The sequence below is a fragment of the Leguminivora glycinivorella genome, chromosome 9 (genome assembly GCF_023078275.1).
Source record: "Leguminivora glycinivorella isolate SPB_JAAS2020 chromosome 9, LegGlyc_1.1, whole genome shotgun sequence".
NCBI lineage: Eukaryota > Metazoa > Arthropoda > Insecta > Lepidoptera > Tortricidae > Leguminivora > Leguminivora glycinivorella.
Genome location: NC_062979.1, coordinates 16,553,573 through 16,571,219, shown reverse-complemented (window position 1 = coordinate 16,571,219; position 17,647 = coordinate 16,553,573). Strand labels below are relative to the sequence as shown.

At 37.1% G+C, this 17,647-nt stretch overlaps 1 protein-coding gene across 2 annotated transcripts in view; it reads right to left on the bottom strand.

Moving 5' to 3' along the window:
* LOC125229432 overlaps positions 1-16,401 on the bottom strand; it is an 83,183-nt gene extending 66,782 nt beyond the window's left edge. The window contains exons 1-2 of one of the 2 annotated variants that reach the window (XM_048134264.1): positions 16,339-16,401; positions 15,750-15,851 (exon numbers count right to left, since the gene is read on the bottom strand). In XM_048134264.1, the coding sequence (XP_047990221.1) occupies positions 15,750-15,786 (37 nt within the window). In that variant the 5' untranslated portion in view covers positions 15,787-15,851; positions 16,339-16,401. Of the gene's footprint in view, positions 1-15,749; positions 15,852-16,242 lie in introns of both variants that reach the window. The other variant, XM_048134263.1, reaches the window with a different exon arrangement.
* Positions 16,402-17,647: the final 1,246 nt, after the last annotated feature.

The window sequence follows — 17,647 nt, the reverse complement described above, 5'->3', positions numbered from 1 at the left end:
GCGACGACTTGGGTAATTTTTTATTTGTAAAAAGTATACCTAAGCTTTTACATAATTGTAAAATTTTTGTATAAAAATAAATCACTACATATAATAAAGATAATATACTCATATTTAAGGGGTTTTCAAATGTCACTTTATTTTTATAAACATAATTTATTTTGCTCAAGATCGCTATATTAAAGAGAACGAGTACGGATCAGATATTTCAGTAAGAAAATTGAATATGTAGAAGTGACATCTTGTTCACCTTAGAAAAATTTTTCCTCGTGGTTTAATTCAAAAGTAAAGTTAGCCAAGACGCACTTTGGCGTACTCATAGCTACAGTCAGCTTCAGGTAAAGGATCAATTAACGCTTCAAATTTGACTTTCATTCTATAAACGCTAAACAAAAAGATAATATACGTCTGTGTTTACTTATAGAAAGAGTAATGAAACCTTGACGACTCTGACCGCTGTACAGATTAATCTATATTTGGAAAAGTTATTCAGGATATCAGATACTTTTGGTGCGTTGTTTTATCCGCTACTATTGATACTGACTGTGCCAAGTTACACAAAATCACTACTGGGCATTTTCGCGAGAACAATCATGAAAACTATTTTTTCTGAGGTAAGTAGGTAAATTTTATGTTTTTCCTGTTCAGAATTACGAGCACTTTCGATCTAGGACAAAAAACATGGGTCCTCTTTATAACCGTTGTACTAAGTGCTTGAAAAATGGTAACGAAGTGGAAAAATGAAATTTGGGACGGTCTTTTTTAACTAGTAGGATCGAAAGGGCTCGTGATTCTGAATAGGAAAAACATTAAATTTACCTATTTAAAAAAAGTTTTTGATTATTTTTTATATTGCAATAGTACGCTTTGTTTCTGAATATATGGCCGTCGTCTTAGGACTGCCCAGATAAAAGGGTTGGCGGGTAATAGGGCGTAACGGAAAGAAACAACAAATTCAATTGACATTTTTATGCTCGTTTTTATGGCCGACACCGAATTTTATACAATTTCAGGGATAACATTTTGTCATATGCTGACGACTGGGGTAAATAAGGATGGCGAAAGTTAAATTTGAATTTATTACACAATTACAGAATACCGTGCACAACGTACCTATATCACCGTGGGCCTCAATAACCCGAATGATTTTAACCACGCATTTTTTATGTAAAAATAAAGAAAAAATATATGATATTTGTCATTCTTGAAGATTTTTTTTGGATTTTTATTATTTTTGAATGTATTTTCACATAAAAGGTAAATATGATTCATAATACTGGCACTTAAAATGAGTGTAAAGGTTTTTTTTTCTAAAAACCTCATTTTTGAAAGGTTATACTTCTCCCTTTTTGACATCTATCGATAGTCGATATCAAGCCGAGGGAAAAAGCTAGTACGAGATAATAATTTCATCTACCGTTAGGACATTAGCATTACTAATTCTATGTTGTGTGCTAATTTTAACACGCTTTTATTAGGTCGTCGTGTATGTAACTATGTAATGGAATCTGCGGAGGCTAATTTAACCATCTTCCAAGGATCGTTGCGTAATGAAAATTGGCAGCTATATGTAGTTCCGATGACAATACAACAATTAAATATGGTACTGTTGAGCTGATCTGATGATGGAGTCGGAAGATATGAACTGGAACTACATGATGGAACATCGTATCATAGCCGTTTTTGAGTTTCTTAGAAAAGTCTTGTAGTGAACTTTGACTACAATTAGGTTTCAAGGTCTGATGATGAAGCCGAAAGATATGAACTGGAACTACATGATGGAACATCGTATCATAGCTGTTTTTGGGTTTCTTGGAAAAGTCTTGTAATGAACTTTGACTACGATTAGGTTTCAAGGTCTGATGATGGAGCCGGAAGATATGAACTGGAACTACATGATGGAACATCGTATCATAGCTGTTTTTGGGCTCCTTAGGAAAGTCTTGTAATGAACTTTGACTACAATTAGGTTTCAAGGTCTGATGATGGAGCCGGAAGATATGAGCTGGAACTACATGATGGAACATCGTGTCATAGCTGTTTTTGGGCTTCTTAGAAAAGTCTTGTAATGAACTTTGACTACGATTAGGTTTCAAGGCCTGATGATGGTGCCGGAAGATAAGAACAGATAAAGGGGGGGGGGGCTCGAGGGGGGAAGCATGAAAGAAAGATCAACGTAGTATTTAAAAAAGTTGGGTTAGCGTTTTCTTGTGACCTTTTAGAGCAAACAAAGGGGGGCTCGGGGGGCGAAGCCCCCGCATAAAAGAAAGATTAACGTAGTATTTAAAATAAGTTGGGATAGCGTTTTCTTGTGACCTTTCAGAGCAAACTAAGGGGGGCTCGGGGGGCGAAGCCCCCCGCATGAAAGAAAGATCAACGTAGTATTTAAGATAAGTTGGGTTAGCGTTTTCTTGTGACCTTTAAGAGCAAACAAAGGGGGGCTCGGGGGGCAAAGCCCTGGCTCTCGAGTTGGAGAGTGCGACCCCTGTGTCCAGGAAGCGCTCCCACAGTGAGGACCGGTCGGCTCATGGCCCGACCTGCGAGGGATTCTGATCCAGGGCCGCGGATGGATACCGTGGGGTTTAGTGGGTAGGGGGGACTCTTTACAGCCTCGAGCCCCACATAACCGACCGGGTCGCCCACCACCTCAGACCCGGCGGTATGCGTAAACGCATTCCCCACGAAAAAAAAAACAAAAAAAAAAGTTTTCTTGTGATCCTTAAGAGTAAAGAAAAGGGGGCCTCAGGGGGCGAAGCCCCCCGCATGAAAGAAAGATCAACGTAGTATTTAGAATAAGTTGGGTTAGCGTTTTCTTGTGACCTTTAAGAGCAAACAAAGGGGGGCTCGGGGGGCGAAGCCCCCGCATAAAAGAAAGATTAACGTAGTATTTAAAATAAGTTGGGTTAGCGTTTTCTTGTGACCTTTCAGAGCAAATAAAGGGGGACTCGGGGGGCGAAGCCCCCCGCATAAAAGAAAGATCAAGGTTGTATTTAAAATAAGTTGGGTAATGGTTTTCCTGTGACCCTTAAGAGCAAATAAAGGGGGTCTTTTACGGATAACTTACTAGGTATAAACATTTTTATGATAATACCATAATAAGAAGGTAGCCGCTGGTTATTTTTAAGTAGCAATTAGCAATAAGTACACGTTAAGCCACAAATGGCATGTAAAATCCGCCTACTTGAAATAAATTTATGTATAAATGTTAAAAGTATTTCATTATTAATGAATAAAAAGTATAAAATAAATTAATAGTTTAAAAAACACTATAAAACACGCTTTTATAAATGCACGTAAAAGCCAAAAATAAATTATGGATCGTTCAAGTTGTCTCTATTTGTGAGCTGAAGTTTAAAAACTATGTGCTTTTAATTATAATATTTGATTGTAAAAGCGTGGGGCGCTGGAACAGAAAAGACTTTCTTGTAAACAAATACTAATCCGAACTTCCTGGCGAATGAAGTTGCATAAGAACATAACGTTTAAACATATGCCGCCTAAGGGTTACCAAAAAGAACCAAAGATATCTCGTCCACCAACAAGAACTCTGCATCCTGTCCCTGTAGACGACACTTTCCCCTTTTGTACTTTGATTACCGGAAAAAAGCGGCGTTCTAAGTGTCGGTGACTGTCGACTCTCCTCGCTACTAGCGCATATTTTGTCTGAGTTCGACAAACTGGTACCTACTTTGAAGACTGACTTTTAATTGATTTGACTGTTTAATGTAGAATCTACTAGTCATGCTGCAACTCCAGTTAGCGCGTCAATCTGTGTAACCTCCTTCCCGTAGTATAGCATAATTTGATTTATCAGCAAGTTATACAAAAAGTCTTTCCTGTTCCAGCGCCCCACGCTTTTACAATCAAATATTATAATTAAAAGCACATAGTTTTTAAACTTCAGCTCACAAATAGAGACAACTTGAACGATCCATAATTTATTTTTGGCTTTTACGTGCATTTATAAAAGCGTGTTTTATAGTGTTTTTTAAACTATTAATTTATTAAACGATATAGTTACGTATGTGAAACATGAACGTAGACAGGTACACCTACTAGTAGCAAATCTTACATAACCATACTTAATATTATAAATGGGGAAGTGTGTGTATCTGTTTGTTTGTCCGTCTTTCACGGCAAAACTGAGCGACGAATTGAGGTCATTTTTTAAGTGGAAATAGTTGAAGGGATGGAGAGTGACATAGGCTATTTTTTGTCCCTTTCTAACCCCCACTCCCCTGAGAGGGGGGGGGGGGTGAGCGAAGCCGCAAATACTAGTATTTATCATATATTCTAGAAAAATGACTAGCAAAGGAATTACAAGTAGTAGGTACAAGTTTTGTTTGGTTTAGGGATTTTAGCTTAGGTACTGTTCTGCAGCTAAGTATATTAGTACCAAAGAGAATGGAGAGCTAGAAGACAGAGGCTTATTTACATTACTTATTGTAATAACAGCACATTGAATGCCATCTGTACAGTATGGCCACTCCCGCTCCCCGCTGAAAGCGCCGCCCAAACCCTCTCGGTTACCTCACAGTTACCGCCTGTCAAAAACGCGAACAGTCAACCTGTCATATGTCACTCATACAGTCACCGGCATAAGGAAGTGATGATTTCTGCTATCACTTTTAATTGTTTGACAATTTCGTATGACATTTCAAACAAGATGTTAATATGACCAGGTACAGAAATCATCACATATTTATGCCGGTGACTGTCCAAGTGTACAAGCATAGTACGCGTTCACCTACACGAGCTTAGAATGTTTGCTAGGAACGCGTCTCTTTCATATATTTGATCGCTTTATTTGACGTTCATATGCGCATTGTAATATGCCTACTTGAAAAATAAATTTTTCATTTTCATTTTCATTTCATTTTCATTTTCATTCTCATTTTCATTTTCATTTTCATTTTCATCGCCAGTGTCTGAGATGTGACGCAGGATTAAAATATTTCAAAGCTCCCTTGACAGTGACACGAGGTTGTAGATAAGATAACGTAAATATGGACAGAAAATGTCACAAGAATCAGTTAACAATTTCGACCTACTTATAGAAAAAAAAAACATCCGGACATTCAAAAGCAATGCTCGAGTTAAACCGTAGACCTCTGCTATCTTTAATCAAAAATACATTTTATTGAAACAAAATTAATTAATAAAGAAACTTCTCCGAAAAACTCACGAAAGCCCCGTCATTAAATTTGAGTTTTTTAAACGTAATTATAAAACCAGCATAATAGTATTTTATGCAACTGGTGGTTAAAAGAGGTCAAAAAAGGTGAGTGGCGTGGGTAACAATTTGAGGCGAAGCCGAAAATTGTTAATAAAGACGCCACGAGCATTTTTTGACTCAGTTAAACACCGTTGCATACAATAGACACGCCTTGTGCTCGATAATAGACTAGTAAGAGAAAAATTACTATCAACTGATTTTAGCATACTTATGTCAATAGACTGTCCCATCAAACTTTACAACGGCATTAAAGAACTGTTCCAAAATATTTATAAAGAGTGTTATAAAACGCAGATTAATAGGAAAACGAATAGAAACAATAAATCTTGGATAAACTCAAACCTAAAGAAAATGATTACTGAACGTGACAGATTATTTCAAATTTGGAGTAATGACCCAAAAGACATGTCAAAACGACTTATATTTACTAGGTACCGTAATAAATGTAATAAAGCCATTCTAAAAAGTAAAAACGAATATGATAAAAACAGCATAATATCATGTAACAAAAATATTAAAAAGATATGGGACAGGATAAACATAATGATGGGGAAGGAGAAACAGTCACTGGATAATACAATACTGACCAATATGGATGAAATAAATGTAAAAGAAATTTGTGATAAATTTGGAAGCACGTTGACAGTAGAGATAGAAAATATAAAACACTCTTGCAATAATAAATGGATGATAAGAGAAAATTATGTTCAGAAGTCAAATATGTGCATGAGATGGCAACATGTATCTAGTGATTACGTTCATCGTATAATTTAAAACATGGATATTAATAAATCCCCAGGTAGCGATCTCATACGCATGTCCGACCTAAAAACAGTAGTAAATAATATAAGCCCACTATTAGCTAAACTAATCAACTCTTCTGTAAAACAACAAAAATTTCCAGCACATCTTAAACAAGCTATAGTACGTCCCATACATAAGAAAGGAAGTTACAGTAATTATTCTAATTATAGACCTATTTCTATACTGTCTATACTGTCTAGCGTCGACAAAATTATAGAGAAATGCATCACTAACCAAATTAGTAATTATCTGCACACTCACCGAATCTTAAACAGTAATCAACATGGATTCCAGAAACAAAAGAGTACAAACACACTATTGACAACTTTTACTGATTAAATAAATAACTACTTGGCAGAAAAACAATTTGTAATAGCTATATTCTTCGATTTTAAAAAGGCTTTTGACACATTAGAGACTGATACTTTGTTACAAGCTATGGAAGAGTGCGGGGTGGGACGGCCGCTGAACCAATGGTTTCGCGACTACCTCACCGCGTTGTCCTTCCGCGTGAAAGTCGGGTCGACGCTAAGCGACGAGCAGGCTGTCCGCTGCGGAGTGCCGCAGGGCTCGGTCTGTGGGCCCCTCTGCTATCTGATGCATGTCAACAGCCTTTGCGGAGTACTGCGCCACTGCTCTGCGCACATGTTTGCGGACGACCTGTGCGCGCTACGCGCCGGCACCGACCTCGAACAAACATGCCGACTCGTTCAGGAGGACGTTGATGCCGTCGTCAAGTGGTCTCACGACAACGGTATTGTATTAAACGCCGAAAAGACTAAACTAATACTAATACATTCTCCTTACCTGACACCTTCAAACGTTACTCCATCCATTTTCACACATAGTTTTAATTGCTTTCATAATAGATTGATAGCTTGTAACTGTTAACCTATAGAAAGAGTAAAGAGCGTTACATATCTCGGCATGAAAATTGACGAAAACTTCTCCTGGACGTGCCATGTAGATCTCATTTGTAGAAAATTAAGAATTTTATTAAGTAAATTTTATCATCTTAGTCATAAAACCCCTATTCGCACGTTAAAATGTATTTATAATTCTTTAATAGACTCCATCATAAGCTACGGTCTTGACTGCTATGGCCTCACCTTTAAAACGAATATAGAAAAACTAGAGTCAATACAAACCCGTTTCCTCAAACTACTTGTTAGCAAAAAAGTCAGAAACAATTGCAAAAAAGATTACAAACAATTATTCAAAACATGCAAAATTTTACCTGTGTCATTAAAACTTAAATATATGTTAGCTTTGAGGAACCATGGCAAGCAAGACCTTATTGAACAAGTTAACCATAGCTATAACACCAGAGCCGTATCAGCAGGCAAATATGTAGTTCCTAGAGTGTCGAATTACTACGGTGATAGGACACTTAAAAAACGCATACCCTACTTACTGAACTCATTGCCAAGTGACATAACACAGGAACAAAACAAAAATACCTTCAAAAGACGGTTAAAAAAGTATCTCTTAGAAACTCTATAAGGGATCGTCTTCCTGCATTTATGTTTATGTTATTTTAATGTTTCTGAAATGTCAATTAGAAGTATTTGATTTCTTGACTCCACAGTCAAACTTATAACATAGTTTTGTGGAGCACTGTATATTTATACCATTGTTACCTTTTATTATAATAATTAAATAAATAAATAAAATAAATAATACTTTTTCTACGACCAAGCACTTATTTTGAAAGAAAATTATAATTCAACAAATACCTACTTTCAGTCATCTTATTAGTTATCTAGTGGACCGCCTACCATTTTGAATATGCAGTTTGAGTGCAAACATGAAAATAAAACTGTCTATGGTATGATTCTTTGAAGCCTGGCCACTAAGACGAATCGAGCCGAGTTGAATCGAGTTCTCATACATTTGAATGCGATTCGATGAGTCGCCAATGAACGCAGCAGAAAACGAAGGAGTCTCGACTCTGCGAATTGGTTTGTTAAGTTGGTAGCAATGTATTTACTGAACTGTAACAGCTATATCGTGCTACTGCTACTAAATGTTTTCAGGGTATAGACTAGATAGACTTGTCCTGACATCTTTTATGTAGGGTTTTAAAGTTCTATGCACGACCTTGTAACTCACGAATAACAGTACGGGAGTAGAAAAAAAGTAATAAAAGCAAATATTAAAGTAAGGTATTATATCGAAACGAAGCATTTATTAAAAAGTAAATCTGTCTGAAATATGTGGGTATAATATTGTGTGCCGATGTGACTGACTAAAAATCCAACGTAAGCCCTTCAAAATATGAAAACTTTTGATGTTAACGTGTGCGGATTAAATTTATTTTAAATGACTTTTTATGAATAGATGTGAGTGGTTGATTGCTATTAATTCCAAATATTATTGAATAATAAATACACATTATTTTAAATAGAATAGTAGCGCTGGTGGTCTAGCGGAAAGAGCGTGCGACTTTCACTTCGAAGGTGAAGCGAGTTCTATTCTAACCCTGGCTCGTACTGGATATTTGCCAGTCGCTTATCGGTTAAGGTGAGGAAACTGGACTAATCCCAATTAGGCCTCGGTACCTTCGGGTTCGGAATGTCAGATGGCAGTCGCTTTTGTAAAACTAGTGCCTACACCAAGTCTTGGAATTAGCCAACAGCGGCCCGCAGTTTCCCCCCTCCGCCCTCTCGGAGAAACGGCGAGTCCCACACATCGTCCGTAACTGCATTCGCACGCCATTATGGGGAATAGTTTCACTATCCTCATTAATAGTGATGTCAAAATAGTATTTTATGCAACAGGCGTTTAAAGGAGGTCAAAAAAGACGAGTGGCGTGGGTAACAATTTGAGGCGAAGCCGAAAATTGTTATTAAGACGCCACGAGTATTTTTTGACTCAGTTAAACACTGTTGCATACAATACTTTTTCTACGACCATGCACTTACTTTTGAATAGTTTTCTAGAATAACTTTCGTGAAATTCGCACTGTTTCCTATAAGTATTTTGACTTGTCTTCTGCACTCACCCTGTTGCTCGCACTCCCCCGCGCCGCCGCCCGCCCCCGGCCGGCGCCCCGCGGCCCGCTATATCCCTTAATGGCTACCTAACAATGCTTTAAGAGCTATATCGTATGCGTGGGTACGCGGGGCGCCGGCCGGGGGCGGGCATCTTTTATGTAGGGTTTTAACGATCTATGCACGACACGGTAAATGACGAATACCGACACGGGAGTAGAAAAAGTGTATAATTATGTTTCAGTTGACACATTTTTAGGTTCATTATCCGGAACCACCCAGTAGGTATGTCAGTTTAAGTTAAATACGAAAAAAATGATATCATCTCTTTCTAACATAATAACAAGTGTGAGAGACCCTTAACAATAACATTAAAATTAGTGTCAAGTATCGGTACTACGACTACAAAGTATTTCGCCATCGACACGGTGACTTCATTTTCGTCAAGCATGCCCCTCCGGTTAATTGATTTTTTGTTATATTTTTGTAATGTTTGTTTAAATAATAACCACAAAATTAAAATTATACCCGATATAGTGGACCGATTTTCATGAAACATGGCTAATAGACCCAGAGCCCAGGCCCGCCAGACCTTCCTCAAATTCTCAAGGATGAAACTTTGGGACAATGTAGAGTTCATATCGGCGGTTAATGTGTGCATATTTTATAGTTCGGCCCATCGGCCAATTTTTTGCTATCAAGTGATGAAGGTGAAAAAAAAAAGTGCTTACTTTCCTTAAATTCTCAAGGCTGATTTTTATATATGTGTTAGAGCACGTTGTTAGAAATTGGTTATCATCAATGCCAAACCGTTTCCGCCGGCCATAATTTTTACCAGACGCGACAAAGTTGGCAAAAAACGACTCTAACTTACCTCATTTTCTCAAGCCTGATTTTGATATATGATACGCAGGGACCTGTAACTAGACCGTTTGTAAGCAGCCAGACCAATCGGATAGACCCAACCATCCGCCAGACCGGCTTAAAGTTTCGATATGAGCATTAGTAGAATTGAAATATTCCGGGTCTATAAAAGCTAAAAACTTGAATTTTCTACATTAAGCTACGTGTATATTATATACTTGACGTAATAAGCGTCTTTCAAAAATTTTACACTTAAGGAAATAAAAAAATGAAAGTTTATATGTGGTGCAAGATTAATTTTAAGCTATGAATTTTATTTACACTGCGTAAGTACATGTGTATTTTATTATAAATATAACTTTTACCAGACGCGACAAAGTTGGCAAAAAACGACTCTAACTTACCTCATATTTTCAAGCCTGATTTTGGTATATGATACGCAGGGACCTGTAACCAGACCGTTTGTAAGCAGCCAGACCAATCGGATGGACCCAACCATCCGCCAGACCGACTTAATGTTTCGATATGAGCATTAGTAGAATTGAAATATTCTGGGTCTATAAAAGCTAAAAACTTGAATTTTCTACATTAAGCTACGTGTATATTGTATACTTGACGTAATAAGCGACTTTCAAAAATTTTACTTCTAAGGAAATAAAAAAATGAAAGTTTATATGTGGTGCAAGATTAATTTTAAGCTATGAATTTTATTTACACTGCGTAAGTACATGTATATTTTATTATAAATATAACTTTTACCAGACGCGACAAAGTTGGCAAAAAACGACTCTAACTTACCTCATTTTCTCAAGCCTGATTTTGATATATGATACGCAGGGACCTGTAACTAGACCATTTGTAAGCAGCCAGACCAATCGGATGGACCCAACCATCCGCCAGACCGACTTAAAGTTTCGATATGAGCATTAGTAGAATTGAAATATTCCGGGTCTATAAAAGCTAAAAACTTGAATTTTCTACATTAAGCTACGTGTATATTGTATACTTGACGTAATAAGCGACTTTCAAAAATTTTACTTCTAAGGAAATAAAAAAATTAAATCTTTTCCATTTCATTAAGATTTAATTTTGATTAGAGAAATTTGTCCTAACTAGTGTTCGAATATAGAACCTCAAGAGGACAAGGAAATACGTCTTCTCGTCAATGCAATTATTACAACCCTTCTATATTTCAATCATGAGGTAGGTACGCTCAATGAACAGATATTATCAGCTGCAAAAGCTTAGGGCGAATTTATCAATGAATTCATTTATAATTTCTCCATGCAATAGGCTATTTGACCCTTTTTAGGGTTCCGTAGTCACTAGGAACCCTTATAGTTTCGCCATGTCTGTCTGTCCGTCCGTCCGTCCGTCCGTCCGCGGATAATCTCAGTAACCGTTAGCATTAGAAAGCTGAAATTTGGTACCAATATGTATATCAATCACGCCGACAAAGTGCAAAAATAAAAAATGGAAAAAAATGTTTTATTAGGGTACCCCCCCTACATGTAAAGTGGGAGCTGATATTTTTTTTAATTCCAACCCCAACGTGTGATATGTTGTTGGATAGGTATTTAAAAATGAATATGGGTTTTGCTAAGATCGTTTTTTGATAATATTAATATTTTCGGAAATAATCGCTCCTAAAGGAAAAAAAAGTGCGTCCCCCCCCCTCTAACTTTTGAACCATATGGTTAAAAAATATGAAAAAAATCACAAAAGTAGAACTTTATAAAAACTTTCTAGGTAAATTGTTTTGAACTTCATAGCTTCAGTAGTTCTTGAGAAAAATACGGAAAACTACGGAACCCTACACTGAGCGTGGCCCGACACGCTCTTGGCCGGTTTTTAAAGTCTATTTTATATTATTTACTACTGTCCAATTAACCGAAAAAAAAAGTATTTATTTTAATTACGACTTGAAAACCACAAAAAACGTTTATAAAGTTTACTTTAGCTTAATTAGGCAAAAACATCATTTAGCCATATCAATCTATAGATTGTCTGCGCATGACGTAAATCGAATTGAACTCAAAATTTTCTGACATTAAAGTTATGAGGCATAAAGGTCATCATGTCAGTGATTGACTCGACATTAAGTTAAGTTAGAGTGTGGCTAATGAAATATTGCCCCAACTTTTGGCGGGAAATTCAAAAAATCTAGGGCTCCTACTATACCTTTGTGACCAGCCCTAGTATTTTTTGAATTTCCCGCCAAAAGTTGGGGCAATATTTCATTAGCCACACTCTAGGTTCTATGACGTCACTACACGTCTGACAGCGTTATTACACACATTTTTAATCGAAAATACGTAGCCACCATACACTTTTAATACCCAAAATCTATAAAAATTGGTTACTTATGTCGAATACTACAGGAAGCAATCATTTCTTGTGCCAAATTCGATAAGAGTCTAGTAGCCTATTTTGCAGCTCACTATACCTTCATATTATCTCTATTTTTTTCTACTTACCTGTAGATAGTAGATACACACATATACTACCTAGATGGTAGACAAGTTATGATGTAACTGCAGAAATAACGATTTTCCTATCTTTCTGGCTCACGTGTATTCACAATACAGGCCCAAAGTCCTTTATAACAAACTGTTTCATTATCTCCTCTTTCACTGTATTTTTCTCAGTTTACTAATTCCAGGCGCGGTAAATGATAACACATCAGGCCGCCTCCATTGCACTATTTGTAAAAAAGCGACATCTGACGTAAGTAGATATACAGTAAACATAAGCACACGGCTTAGACGCCAGCCTCTTGATCTTCAGATTTTTCACAAGCACGTTGTTTATCTTCTCATTTCATGATCTACTGGCTAGTTTTAATCCTTCTAGGCAGCCTTAACCCCGGATATTCCATCGTCAAACTTTGCTACTAAATTAATAAACATCAATGAGGAGGCACACTGGCATTTTATCCCACCAGGCGGCGCCTGTGCAAGTGTAGGCATGTCACTGTCATTCATATGTGTGAGAGAGAGAAAAATATCTTCTTCTCGCTCTCACGTATTAAATTCTTTATCTGTGCAATGGACTGATAAGGTGTCGCCATCTGTCATAACCTTTGAGTGTGCCTCCTAATTTGAAATTGCAGTTTAAAATGTTTTGAATTGTCTCGGGCAAGGCGTTTCAGGGGTTAATCAGACGGAATGATTTTTCTTTGTCGCTTTGAGTCATATTATGCCCGCAAACGTCAATGTGTACAATGCCTAATACTTTAGTCACTCTTGAACGATTTCTTTGGAAAAAGTCATTAAGTTCCTGTTCTTTAATGCATTTGTTAAAATCAGAGTTACTGAAGCCGTTTGCGACACCTGACTTCAATAGGTCCATGCCTCTTGAATTCAGATAGGCGAGACGACGATGTCATAAATCGAGAAACCACACGCCCAGTCCCCACCTTCGTACGAGACTCAGTTGATCTCGGTTTACTATTACGCGTGTTCGAGACGGTTTTTAACTTATAAAGGAAATTTTCACATTTTGCATAAAAAATATACCAAATTAAATTTTACAAGCATAAAAACGATTTTAAAACCTTTTGACGTTAAAGTGCTCACACGCATGAAATTGCCAATTGCCTGACGAATTCGAAATATGAAGTACATGCGCTACAAATTACAAAGAGTTTTTTAAATGTATAGCAGTTTGGTCAAAAAGTAGTAGTTTTTTTCAGTCAAAATCCCTCATCATCCTCCTTGCGTTATCCCGGCATTTGCCACGGCTCATGGGAGCCTGGGGTCCGATTTGACAACTAATCCCAAGATTTGGCGTAGGCACTAGTTTTTACGAAAGCGAATGCCATCTGACCTTCCATTTCACTATCCTCATTAATAGATGTCAAAAAGTGTATAATTATGTTTTAGTTAAATTCGACACATTTTTAGGTTCATTATCAGGAACCACCCGGTAGGTATATTAGTTTAAGTTAAATACGAAAAAAATAATATCATCTCTTTCACACATAATAAAATTAATAAGTGTGAGAGACCCTTATCATTCTTATCAATAACATTAAAGTTAGTGTCAAGTATCGGTACTGCCACGACCCGCACTAAAAAGTATTTCGCCATCGACACGGAGACTTCATTTTCGCCAAGCATGTTCTTCCGGTTAATTGATTAATTTGTTATATTTTTATAATGTTTGTTTGTATATTGTAAGTAGACAATGAACAGCCGGCGTATTATAAATAAATAAATAAAATAAATAATGGGGACACCTTACACAGATCAACTTAGCCCCAAACTAAGCAAAGCTTGTACTATGGGTGCTAAGCGACGATATACATACTTGAATAGATAAATACATACTTATATATACATAGAAAACATCCATGACTCAGGAACAAATATCAGTGCTCATCACACAAATAAATGCCCTTACCGGGATTCGAACCCAGGACCGCGGCTTAGCAGGCAGGGTCACTACCGACTGAGCCAGACCGGTCGTCAACCGGACGTCAATTATGCTTGCAATTTTATCACTTATCCACGTGGATATGACATCTGTCACTCTCACACTGCCATACTTTGCCGAAGCGTGACGGATGCTTTATCCACATAGACAAGTGATAAGATTGGAAGCATAATATACTGGCAAGACCCTCAAACAGTTTACTGCTTTTCAAACACGAACTCCCGATAGTACTTGAAACTTAAGAGGCCTTATTCCCTAAATACCGCTCACGGATTTAGAGCGTGCGCAGACAGAGAGCGGTCTGCGTTCTGTCAGAGTTCCGCGTTCTGGTGACCGTTGACCGCTCAAGAGTTCCAACGCACACAGGCGGCGTTCAAATTCTCGCGTTCTAGTTTCGTTTGTGTCTTTGTACATGCAACATGTCACTGAATAGTTCGTTTTCCTATGAAAAATTATTGCTCAAAAATTCCACCTGTTAAATTCTCCTTACAGATGAACAGCGATTCGATATTTCTATTCGCATGTCGATGAATAGTTTCATTAATTGAGAAAAAATAAAGGCTGGCTGTAATTTTAGGGCATTGTAATTATTTATTAAGGATAAAATAAACATAACAGCATTTCGTCGTGTACTATCCGTAGATTCGACCTCAGAAATCCTTCCTTTTCCTAACCAATTCATTTTTTTTTCTGTGTTTGCAACCTCAGACATCCCCGCGTTCCGGCGTTCTCTGTCTCCGCGGGAAAAGAACGCTAGAGCGCGGCGTTCCACTTTGACCGCCGCGGGCAGACTGCCCGCTGTGTGCGTTGTTGCTACAGATTCGGTACATTCTAAAGAACGCAGAACTCTGAACGCGGAACGCAGAACTCCAGACCGCTCTCTGTCTGCGCACGCTCTTAGTAGGTACGTTTTCAGTGTGATGTAACGTACATCATAATATTTTCTCCCTGTTACTTCTTACAACAACAACAGGGCTATTCTGATCTAATAACATACAATATAAATGTACCTTAGGCCTTTTTATGGAGAAATCTCAACTCAACAATCACTCGAAATTGACCCAATTTTAGCAAAAAAACGGTTAAGCTAACAAAGATTCAAAAGAGGTTCGCCACAATATTTTTCAAAGTAGCTGAAAATAAATAGGTAACTATTAAAAATACAGTTTAATAATAAACTCATCCAGTTACCTACAGGAAAAGCCATACATCATATATCAGGCTGTGTAATAATGTAGCCTACTTAGGTATTATGCCGGTACTTTTAATTCGGTTTTTAAGACTTTATATGAAATATAGTGTTTTTAATAATATTTTATGAACGTCTAATTTAATCACCATTTTCATGAAATTTATTGGTAATATTTAATGTAGCGTTGGAATCGTTATTAAACTAAACTTTAATTTATACTTACTTGCAATAAAAACCGCACTGAGCATTATAAACAACATTTCAGCAAACACTTTCGATCACTTTTGTCTTTGTTTAACTTTGATTACGTGTTCAGTTGCAGGACCTGGTCAGGATGATAGGAAAAAATGTTAAAACTTTTTTGATATAATTACTATTTTAATTATGATATAACCATTATCAATATTTACTACAGAGCAACTCAAAAACAAGTAAAACTAATTCGATACGAATAAAGTCTTCAAAAATTCTCTATAAAAAAATATCAGGTTTAGAAATTTGCCAAACTATAATTCATGAACGCTTTACTGTGTCTGTTATTATTTGCAACAAGTAATTTACTTGATGTTGCCGATAACTGCCAATCAATAGTAAATTAATTGGACTAAGTGGCGAACTTCCAGCCCTGTATTAAATTACAGAGACACGAGACCCAACATTAGAATTTCCCCCCACTTCTGGGACACCCTTAACGACATATTTAAGGCCGCATTTACTTCAAAACTTTCAACAAGTTGAGAAAGTGTTGTTGTGACGTCACTAAGGAGAGTTTTATTCAACCAGGCAAACTTTACGTAGTTTTAATAACGTACTTTTCGCGATAGAAGTGTCGGCAGATAATTTCCGAAGTTTTCCGATCGAGCGTCCGCTACGCACGGCTCGTCTCAGCGAACTAAAGTGCCGAGTCTGGATTCGCCTCTCGATCCCGAAATCCTTTGCATACTTTCTGTTCTGTCAGCCGTAATGTAACAAATGAATATATGTGCAGAGGCGCAGCTTTCACGATGTTATTCAGTCGTGACAATGAAAATATATAGTGACATATCTCTTTTTTGTCTTGTCTTTACAGCTGTTTGGAGAACTCTTTAACTTAATGATTTGGTGATTAGAATAAAGTAGCGTTTACAGCGTGGTTGTAGTTTTCAGTACTTACATTTTATTTTGCACTAGTTTGCAAAGTGGTTAATTTTTTCGTCAGGTCGAAACTTCAGAGAGCCATCTGTACCTACTAAAAACGTCGTACTAAACTTGCGTCGATTTAAAACACTCAGTACATTATGATGCTCAATGGATATGGTATGGAATGAGTAGTACGTCACTGGTTACTCCGTTTCGATTTGTATGTAGTTGTTTTTTTTGTCTCTTGTTTCTTTTTTAATTAATAAATAATTTAATATATTTTTTATATGTAACTACTTCTAGAACCAACAATACCTACACTGAGTGAATAACCGTGACGCTTAGTGCGTTTTGACATCATCCGATCCGATATCGGATGTCGGAAGGATTTCAAAGGCAAAACTCAAAGATGGTGGCTTTAATGTACGGGACATCGGTCCTACATCCGATATCGGATCGGATAATGTGAAAACGCGCTATACTCTGTGGCAAACTCTAGTACCTAGGAACGAACTGATATAATAGGATAATCCGTATTTCAGGAAATAAGATTTTATGGATATGATTGCATAATAAAAATTTAAGCATTCTGGAGAATGAAGTTTAAACTCCAATTTCCTGAGACTTGCGCTCGAATTTCCTTGTTTTCCTTTGAAATGTATTCAAAGGTGTACGTGATTTGTATTGTATACTCGTACATTAAAACACATAGAGAGCCTGATTTAGAAAGGGATGGGTGTCAAGAGATCTCGGAATTTGGTCTTATATCTCGAATACCATTCATCCACATTTATTGTCCGAATATGAATAATAGGAACATTCTACGAACACTATAATAACCGACCAATGTGATTTGTAAAACCATTTTCCACAAGCGCGGACAGAACGATGATAGTCGGCTATCCCAAATCAAAACCTAACAAGACCATTGAGTAATTATTACTTCGTATAGAGGAGCTATAGCAAACAACGAACGTGTCACAGCCTGTAAGCTGAAGGCGG